We start from the raw sequence: 10,828 nt of genomic DNA on the forward strand, positions 1-10,828 counted from the left end.
AACAAATAACATCTTGGGTCTAGAATTTATTTCTGCTAACTCAAAGAAAAAAAATAATGAGGTAGTTTTGTATATAAAACCCCAACTACATCCACATTTACTGTGTGTTGATGACCAAGGCAGGTATATAATTGTGCAAATTGAATTACAGGGAATAAAATCTATTGTGGTGGGATTATACACCCCACATCAAGAAAAAGCCATGTTTTTTAAACATCTGTCTGAACACTTGCTCTCTTTTTCAGTATTGGTGTGTAATTGGAAATGACAATAGGATATAACCCCACAACTGGACTGATCAGCTGATAAAGGAATTAAAGAAACACAAGAGAAACTGCCCAAACTTTTTTGGAGCTGATACTTTAGGCTTGATCGATGTTTGGAGGTATAAAGATGAACTAACAAAAGACTTTACCTTCTTTTCAGAGAGACACAAATCCTTTTCTAGAATTGATATGATTTGGATACAAAAATCTGCTTCACAAAACAACTAAAGCTATTACTCTTCCAATGTCTTTACATATTAATTTTGGTCTTCAATCTTTTAAATAGAGATTAAATTAGTCTGTTTTGCAGAGACCACAGACTGTACTTCAAGACTATTTTAATAATAATTTAGGCAAGGAACCAATTTGACAACAGTTTGGGATGCTTATAAGGTTGTAATACAAGGACATTTTATACAATACAATACAGCAATTAAGAGGAAGATAGGCCAAAAAATCCAAAATCTGCCACAAAAAATTAAACTGAAGGAGAGAGAACTCCAGAATTCACCAGAAGTTCCTAATATACTTAATCAACTAAAATTATTGCAACAACCAATTTCTTGATTGACTCTTTCAGATATTGAAAAGGAACTTAAATATACAAAACAACACTTTTTTGAACATGCAAATAAACAAGGGAGATGGCTGGCATACAAACTAAGAAAATAGACAGAAAAGAAGATGATAACCAAGCTTCAAGAGGGGAATAAAATCTATATGAATAACAAAAACATTCAAAGACTTTTTTGGAATTATTATACCAATTTATACAAAGAACAAGAAATATCTTTAAATGCTATGGAGGAGAATGTAACAACTAAAAATCTTTGTAAACTATCGGAAAACTACAAGCAAATTTCGAATAGTCCAGTAACAACTTTTGAAATAATAGAAGCAATTAAAAGGCAAAGCTCCGGAACCAGAGCCCTACTGAGTGGATTCTATAAAATTTTGGAAGATCAACTACTTCTTCCAATGAAAGACTTAATGAATTCTATCTTACAAGGGAACCCTATATAAGACTCTTGGAAGGATGCCTACATTTCTTTAATAACCAAAGATGGATTGGATTGAACTTCTGTGAAGAACTATAGGTCAATTTTTCTCCTTAATAATGACTACAAACTCTTTACATCTATTTTAGCTGAAAGACTTTAAAACGTTTTATAGAATTATATACATGAAGAGTAGTGTGGTTTCTTTCTTAAAAGACAACTAAAAGATAATATAAGAGTAATTCTGAATATAATTGAATATTTACAACAATGTAGCAACAAACAGGTTACATTAGTTTTTCTGGATGCAGAAAAAGCTTTTGACAACTTGAACTGGGCCTCTATGTTTAAAGTAGTGGAAAAGATGAATTTTGTATTGGGCTTTATACAGGGTTTGAAGTCCATCTATACCAGGGGTGTCAAACTGCTGCCCCACGGACCGGATGCGTCATACTGAAACCACACCCACTCCATTGCCGGCCTTGGAAAAAAAAAGTCATGACACATCGCAACACATCATGTGATGTTGCGAGTTTGACACCCCCGATCTATACACTTCAGAAAGTTTGAATCATGGTGAATGGAGACTTTACAAAACCATATGAAATCCAGAAGGGAACAAGATAGGGGTGTCCTTTATCCCCTTTATTATTTATTCTAGTATTGGAACTGTTAAATAGAGATATTAGACAAGATAATAGAGCAAAAGGACTACAAATTAAATTGCATGATTACAAATTATGTGTATTTGCCAATGATTTGGTACTGATTGTGCAAAACCTGCTAGAGAACATTGAACATGTTATGAGGAAGATTAAAATGTTTGGAGAAATGGTGGGTTTAAGAATAAATAAATCAAAGACGACAATACTGACTAAGAAGATCCTTCTATGCATCCCAAAAAGATACGCTTCTGAGATCAAGGGATCTTTAAAATGGGCCTTTCCTGCAGACTTCTTTCAGGCCATTGTTAGATTTGTATTCCACTTTTCCCTAAGGAATTCAAGATAGCATGCATAGCACTTTTTCCTCCAATCTTTTATTAACACTATAGTAATCTTTTGAGCTGAAAATTAGACGGGTGCAAAATTACTCAGAGAAATACTGTAGTTGAAGTTGGACTTGAACCAACTTGAACCAACTCCTGATATAGGCCTTCACTACAACATCACACTGGATTATTCATTCCATTTTTAAATATAAACTTTCCTTAAAAAACTACTGTCAAATTCTTCCTGAAATTGAGTTTAATGTGTCTATGTCCCACATTTTCTCCATGGTCGACCTCAACAGCTGACATACTATTTATAGCAGTGGTGGCGAACCTAAGGCACGCATGCCAGAGGCAATACTCAGAGCCCTCTCTGTTGGCACACGTGCCACCGCCGCCAGCAGCAGGTCCATCAGGCTGCCACCACTGCAGGAGCCCCGCCCAGCACAAAGGAGGCGAAGCGGACCACTAGCAAGCTCGAGTAGAAGTGGTAGAGCAGAGGTCACCAACCATTGTCGATTAGTGGACTGGAAGAAAAGGGAGGAGGAAGCATTTTACATGCGTGCATGCACGCACGGGGCCGCGAGCACACACAGGCTGCAAATGGGGTGGGGCTGCGTGATACTCACTAGCCCTGCCCCATTCTTGTGTGGTGCAGCGCCTTGTATCTGCACCCCGCAGCAGCCATTTTTGCGCCTTGCAGCACAGTGGCCCATTTCTGTGTCGCCCGGCTTTTGTATGCCAGAGGCAGCATTCAGAGGCGCCTCCCTGCCTCCTCTCCCAAGGGCACCACAATGCTGATGCGGCCCTGGCACTTTGCGATAAATACGTGGGTTTTGGGTTGCAGTTTGGGCACTTGGTCTCTAAAAGGTTTGCCATCACTGATTTATAGAATGCTTGCTGTTGTAAGCTTTATAATAAAATAAACAAATAACACATGTGGGATTTCCAGCCCACCTCTCATCCAGATGCTAAGTAGCTTAAAACCACTTACCAAGTTGACCACATCTCATGTCTTCAGAATATGCCTTTTGAACCACAGTCAAATCACCAAAAAGATAACTTTAGCATCCAATTCTAGATATTTGCATAAACAGCCACATGCCAGATAAGACAGTCACCTTTTATAAGCTATGCAGCTATACAAGTGTGAGGAATAAATAAAATTCACCTTTTCCAGGTCAGAGAGGCAGTATCTCCAGAAATTGTAGAAATGAATCAAACCTGCTTCTCAGAAATGCCAAGAACTAATTAACCTGAGAAGCAAATCCTCTGTTACTGAATTACAGCTCCTTCCATAACAAACATAGTAATAATTCCCTTTGTGGTTTTGCAAATATGGTAAATACTTTCAGCAGAAAATTTTTAATACCTTTACTGTATATTTATGGCACTCAAAGCACCTAATTCTTTGAAAGGAGACAAGGAAATTAAACAGGTAGAGAATCATAATGGCTTGTTATGTATAAGTACAGCCAAAGGCTAAGATGGGAAATACTATAAAGTTCATAGATCCAACACTGTTATTTGTAATGCTTCTTTAACCTAGAATCCAACCACAGAGCTTGAGGTTCTAATCTAGTTTTCCCCATTTTTCAAATATGCTAGACTGTAACTCCAGTTGGCTAAAAATACTGAAAGATGTGGTTTGATATATCTGAAGAACACTAGCTTCATAAAAACTATTCCAATCTCAGTCTTTAAGCAGTAGCCAGTCACCCCAAATCAGTGAATGATCTGTTCTAGGTGACTATTAACCATAAATTAGTTGAGAATTTCAAAGGATAAACTTGGAAGGTGAAAAGGATAAACATCCTTTGTTGAGGAACCAAAGGGAGAGATAGAACTACATGCAAGAAGGACATATCCATGAAACCCCTAATATTACTTCCCCAATCTAATGCTTCTAAATGTGTTGGCCAACAACATTCCTATTCTCCAACTAATAGAATCATGTTCCTTTCTTTTACATCCAGAGACATTATGTCAGGGAAGGCTGATATTGATGAAAAGGAAAACCCTTCCATCCTTCCTCACTGGTGCCACCCCTTGTTGTTGGAGTATAATTTTCAGAATTCTCACCAATAGGAAAGCAGATTCTGGAATGCTGAACTAAAAAAAACCTAAATATTTTTTATATCATACCCCTGAGTGTGTGGTCAACAGATTCTAGCCATCCAGTCCTGCCCCTCCGACATTTTCCCAACCAAAGCTAACATTTATTTCCTTATTTATAGACTGTTTTTGGATACTGCATATCCCTTCAGATTATATCCTACTGGTCCCATTTAAAGCAGTGCAGAATTCCGTAATGGACTAGATGAGTGGCGGATGACCACTTACAATGCGACTCACAGTGGCCACCAAGAAGGGCTGGGGAACTCAGTGTCCTCCAGAGACTGGGCGTGCTAGTTTGGGTATAGGAATCCCAGCCATTTGCAGGTAGAGGCTAGGGAAATCTGCGCTAAAACGCTTTCCTTCTTTCCCCGCGCCCTCTTTTAGATGCTTCAGTATCTCCAGTTTACACTATCCCCACCCCTTTCTCTGTGAAGCGGCACACACGGAGGCTCGTCTGTTATCACTGCAGAATGGTCACCTTGTCAGTTCAGAGGAGGGAGGGGGCGGACCCCCTTCTTGCGCCGCACGCCTCTCTCACGCATGCACTAAGTGGGCCTCCCCCTGCCCACTCACCAGTCTCAGCCGCGGAAAATTGGGTCAGGCAGATCGCTGTAAGTCTCGGGTGGCGGAAGGCAGGTTGTCCCCGAGCCCCCCCCCCCCCGCGTTCCTTTCCCTGCAGCTGTAGCCGGGGTCTCCTCTGTCTCCTCTCCCCGCACTTCACCTTCTTCCGCATGAGATCAACGAGCGATCCCCTCCCAGCACGTTAGGCGTCTCCCGCGCATCACCGCGCAGTTTTCCACGGGGGGGAAAAATCACTCGTTCTTCCTCCCAAGTGGACCCGAGAGCTCGAGGATGCGACTCGAGGCAGGTGGGAGAAAGGGTTTCGGGAAGCCTGAAAGGCGAACCGCGGCTCATCTCCACGCCGCTCACCCAGTTTTCTCTGGCAATCGCTCGGGAAACCAAAACAACCCTAAAGCCTTTTGACAGAAATGGGTCGTTCAAATCAAAGGCGCGCGCACACACCCCAATCAAGTTTCCGCATCTCGGCCCCAGAACCTTCCACTTCGTTTACCCCCCCCCCCCACGTCGGCGAATCTGTCCCATCTACACTTCCCGCAGAGGGGAAAACTTTGTCTGCCGAAGCTGCATCCTTTTCCAGCAAAAAGAAGGGCGGCGCTGGGGGGAGATATCGGGAATAGCCGCGTTCAGGGATTCAGGGCCACACCTCCCCGAGATGCCCAAGCAGCACCATTTTATCTTTCGCGGCCCCTTTTCCTCCCTCGCTTGGCACTAGCATCTCACCCATCAGAGCAAATCTCGCTTCCTCTCCCCACTCGGGAAAAAATGAAGGAAAAAAGAAAGCCAAGAGCCATCCACAGATTGCCTCCCAGGCGCCCGATTCCCCTTAAGAGCCAGACGAAAGAGAGCGGAGGTTAAGGTAAGCCAGCGCCGAGGTCGCCTCAAGGGGAAGGAAGGGAGAGGAAGGCGTCTTCCACTTACGCACTGCCTCCTGCTTCGGATCCAAACTGTGTAAAATGCTTTGGACGCCGCCAATCCGGCTGTGCAGCGCCTGGACCCTGCGGTGAGTGAGCTGGATCTCGCTCTCGATTTCTTGGAAGAGGGTGCAGGCGTGCTTGGCCACATCGGAGAGCTGTCGGAGGATCCGCGAGAGAGCAACGTTGCTAACCGAGCACAGATCCAAAAGCATCAGCGCCGCCGCCTCCTGGTTCTCCTTCCCTTCGGCGGTCAGCGGGGCAGCCAGCCCAGCCGGAGCCTCTTCCTCCGGCTCGTCCATCGCCTCCCCGGGTTCTTCTCGGTAGCTTCCCGGCTGAGGAAGCTCGAAGCTGGAGTGCTCGTCTAGCACCGAGGCAATATGCTGCCGCCGGCACAGCCTCTGGGGCTTCACAATCCTCTTGGCGAAGGGCATGACCAAAACCTGGGGCGTCGCACTCTGTGTGGATGTCGCCGCTTCTCCCTTCCCAGCCCAATAGCCACCCCTTCAAGCCGCGAGCCTCCGGTCTCCGTGCTCTTTTGCAACCCGGCTGCGGGATCGGGGGCTGCTTCTGCCGCCTTCTCCTCTCCCAAGCCCTTCACTTGCTAACGGCAAGGCGCCTTATCTCCCATGGTGATCTTCTTCGCCGTCTGAGTCCTTTCGCTTTTGGAAAGCGACCTCTGCGCCGCGTCCCCGGCCACCTTCGCCGCCCGTTTATCGGTTGCTTCCCTAATCGCCCCTTCCGTCCCTCTTTTTCCTGCTCCCTGCAAGCTTCCTCCTGTCTCCCGCCTCTCGCTTCCCGACACAGCTCCAGTTTTCAACGCGAGAGAGCGGGATGGATTTTTAAAAGATGGCTTGAAAACCCGGAGAAAGGAATTCGTCCAAATCTTTTGTGAGGAGGAGCAGGCAGGCAGGGAGAGACACCCGCGCTTGCCTAAAAGAGAAAGCGAGAGGTATTCCCCCTCATGGCCGCATGGAGTCGCTGCAGATTCCGAGCAGCCGCTGTGTGCCAATGCATCATCAATGGGCAACAGGAGGAAACCAGGAGGAAGGTAGAGGAGGGAGGCCGCTATAAGTTTGACAGCTAAAGCAAAACACCTCTTGCAAGATGGGTTCATAACGACAGCAAGAGATGCGCGCGCATTTAAAATAGCATGCATTAAAAAAAGTGGTAGAGGAGGATTTCCCCCCCCCCAGGAATATCCTTGTGGTTTAGGCTGCAATCCAATCACAGTTAAATCTAAATACCTAGGGGAGGAACTGACAATCACCTGTTTTTGTGCTCTTGTCTGCATCAGCCTTAGTTGCCATGCCCAAGAACACTAGAGGTGGATCCAAAACAGTCAGAATAGCACGAGGCTGCATCTCTTGCTGCTAAAGGGTATGGCTTGAATAATGGTCAGGTATAAGTGAAGGAAAATCAACTCCATTTCTTCAATGGAATTAAAGTTTGTTTAAAATGTCCTTTGCTTGAATTGGATTTCCATAGTTTCCATGCCCTTTAATTTGGTAGTCTAGCTTAGAACTCTACAATTTCTTGGATGACTCACATCCAAAACCTGATTGACTCCACTTAGTATCCAGCTGACTACCAGTTTCAGCCCAAGGAGAGGGAACTCAGAGATATCTTCTCTCTGAAAGCAAAGATCCAGAATTACCGCCTCTGTAATTCCCACCTAAGTAGTTGTGAGTTCTGATACCTGCAGTCCCAACCTCTTTCGACCACACCAACCCAAGAACAAGGCTGCAGGAAAGGTCCATGCCTCCTGAGTTTTGAGATCTTTTGAATGTGATTTGTTCATGACCCAGTTCATGAATCCCTTCCTTTGAGAGGGTCATCTTTTGACAGGAAGTTTGAATTAATTTTGCTACTAGTGGTGTGACTGTTTGTTTTCAAAATATTAGAAGGTTCATAGAAGGTAAGGCTGAGGATTCAGCTTCAAGCCCATCCTCAGCCTGGAAAATTGCAGTTAACCCAGGCAACCTTCTGGAACTGTTTTGCAGGGATAAAAAAAAAGGATTTCCACATAAACCATCCTGAGCGCTTAGAAAAAAGGAGAATATAAAACTAAGCAATAGATAATTAAATGCCATTACATGAATATAATAATGTGGATATACTTTTGATGGATAAGCTTTTCCAGGAATTTTGGAACACAGTACAATAGGTCATAACAAGTACAATGAAACTGTTTCCAGAGAGATAACACTGTTAGTTTTTAGCAGCAAGAAAAACAACAAAGAGTTTTCTGGCACAAAAGCATAAACGATAATAAATTGCTTTAAGGGGCCACAAGAATCTTTTTTTTTAATATATATAATAAAAGATTATAAAGCCCTTTGTAAATGAATGATGCAGGATCAATTGCCAGCAGTAAATGGTTGTCTGGAATTGCCCTGGAAATGTCCTGAGAAAGATATAGCATTTGAAAGCCATAATTTCTAATGAATCATTGAGGACATTTTATGCAGTTAGGAATTTATCATAGATGTGCCTCCTGTAATGTATTGGGATTTTATTTGAACTGTTTCACGTGTCTGTTTGAATGCTGCTTAAGGTTGCTCAATTGGTGTGTCTGTGTAACGGTCACTGACTAGCCAGACTTGCTTTCTCCAAGAAGATCATTGGATGATTTGGGGGGGGGGGAATGAGTTCCTTTAAACCTATTGGCCGCCACCTAGTGGCCAACCATATAAGTAGCTGCGCAGAAGCCTCTGTTTCAGTTCTGTTCCTGTTTGCCTCAATAAAGCAATGTTCCTGTTTGCAACCTCTCGTCTCGCTTATTGCCAGCAAAGAACTCACTACACAACACTGGCAACGAAGGTAGGATGCTGCTTCTCCGAAAGAGCTGAAAGTCACTAGGGTGAGGCCAGCACAGCGCCTGGCAGGGACCGCGTTCCCCCCCACTCGGTCAGCCTAGCAAGCCACGCTAGCAACCACCCGCCCTGCAGTATGGTCCCAGGGCCTACAATGAAGAAGCAGCAAGAGGCAACGCGAGGCCTGAGCTGTGAAGACCTTCACCATGTCAAAGGTTGGAAAGCTCAAGGAATTCGACGTCACTCACCCAGACAGATGGCCGTCCTACATTTCAAGAGTAGAGAACTACCTCTGCACCAACCAAGTCGCCGAAGATTGCCTGAAGGCTGCAACATTTCTCTGTCTCTGTGGGACTGCAACGTTCGACATCACGGAGAACTTAGTCACACTGGCACAGCTGGAGTCCATTACTTAAGCAGACCTGAAGAAACGGCTCGGTGACCATTTCCAACCGAAGCTGTCAGTGCTAGTGTGGAGACACATTTTCGAACAACGAGTTCAACAACCTGGCGAGACGGCCACAGAATTCATCGCAGCATTGAGACAAGCTTCGCGCCTGTGCCAATTTCCAGACTTGGAAGAAAGGCTTCGAGACCGACTCGTCTGTGGACTCAGGAGCAGAGAGTTACAACAGAAACTTTTTGTAAAAGAGACTCTCTCGCTCCAAGAAGCCTTAAAAGAGGTCATGGCGGACGAACCCGCCGGCGGGGCTGTAAAGGCGTTGCGGCCTGCCAAAAGCACTCCTCACAAGGAAGCCGTCCACCACGAGGACGTCGAGCATTCAGAAGACGTCGACTCCGACCACGAAGTTGACAAGATTCAACAGAACCATGACAAGGAACTGAAGCCCCCTTACAAGGCAGTTCCCTTCCTTCAGTGTTTGGGCTATGGCGGCTGCCACCAACAAGCGGACTGCCAGTTCCGGAAAGCCATGTGTCAGGCTTGCGGGAAAACCAGCCACATTGCAGAAGTCTGTAGAGGTTGCCAGAAGGACCGCCAATCACACGATCCGATCAGGAGAGGTACCGGGGCCCTGGGGCAGCATAGAGTAGGGTTCTGCTCCAGTCGTCGAAGCATTTGCCACACTAGAGCTCGCTGCCCCCTTAAGCCTAAACTTTGGCTTCAAGTCGAGCTGCAAGGCATTTCTTGAAGGATGGAACTGGACACTGGTTCAGCTGTATCCATTATTTCCCTGGAGACTTTCCGGTTCGTGTGCAACTGAAGCAAGAGGTGGGCCAAGCTTAGGCCATCCGACATCATTCTTACTGACTTCCAGAATCCCCGAGTAGCTGTTAAAGGCAAGGCCACACTGGCCATCAAATTCAAGGGGTTTTCGGGGGCCCTAGATGTGATTGTGGTAGAGGGCCAGAGAACGAGCTTAATGGGGCTTGATTGGTTTGATGCACTGGGCATTCAAGTAACCGGGATTCACCAGACACAAGCAGCGAACATGGCGGCAGTTTGCGAGGAATTCACAGATGTTTTTGACATGAGCCTGGGAGAGTACAAGGGCCCTTCAATAGCCTTTAAGCTTGATCCTGCCGTAATGCCTATTAGAATCAAGCCCTGTCGAGTGCCATTTGCACTAAAACACAAAATCGATGCAGAGCTGGACAAGCTAGTCAATCAGAGGGTACTACAGCCCGTAAATGGGGGTGAGTGGGAAACTCCCATTGTCACACCACTTAAGGCCAATGGGGAGGTCAGGATTTGCACTGATTACAAGTGCACCATTAATTGGGCACTACAGCAGCATGGGTACCCAGTGCCATTCGTTAGCCACATTTTGGCATCGCTGCAAGGGGATACCGTGTTTGCTAAGTTAGATTTGGCACAGGCCTATCAGCAGTTACCTGTGGATGAGGTCACAGTGGCTGCACAAACAATTGTGACACACGGGGGCTTTTAAAGTCAAATGCCTCCAATTCGGGGTTAGTGTAGCCCCAGGAATCTTCCAGGGAGTTATGGAGCGTGCCCTCAAGGGCATTCCGGGGGTTTGCCCTTATTTTGATGATGTGCTCATTTCCGGTGAGTCTACTGAGGTGCTTGCAAGGAGGCTCAAATATGTCCTTCAACGGTTCTGCACAGTGGAACTCAAATTGAAAAGGAACAAGTGTAACATTGGGGTCCCTTCCACTGAGTTCC

General features: G+C 45.4%; 1 protein-coding gene across 1 annotated transcript in view; it reads right to left on the minus strand.

Moving 5' to 3' along the window:
• Nucleotides 1-6,300, minus strand: part of NHS (NHS actin remodeling regulator) — a gene marked incomplete at both ends in the record, with an annotated part of 277,008 nt that extends 270,708 nt beyond the window's left edge. The window contains one exon of the mRNA XM_081327025.1: nucleotides 5,874-6,300. Coding sequence (XP_081183151.1) covers nucleotides 5,874-6,300 — 427 coding nt within the window. The remainder of the gene's footprint in view (nucleotides 1-5,873) is intronic.
• Nucleotides 6,301-10,828: the final 4,528 nt, after the last annotated feature.

This window comes from Vipera berus (genome assembly GCF_964194415.1).
Source record: "Vipera berus genome assembly, chromosome: 4".
Lineage (NCBI taxonomy): Eukaryota > Metazoa > Chordata > Lepidosauria > Squamata > Viperidae > Vipera > Vipera berus.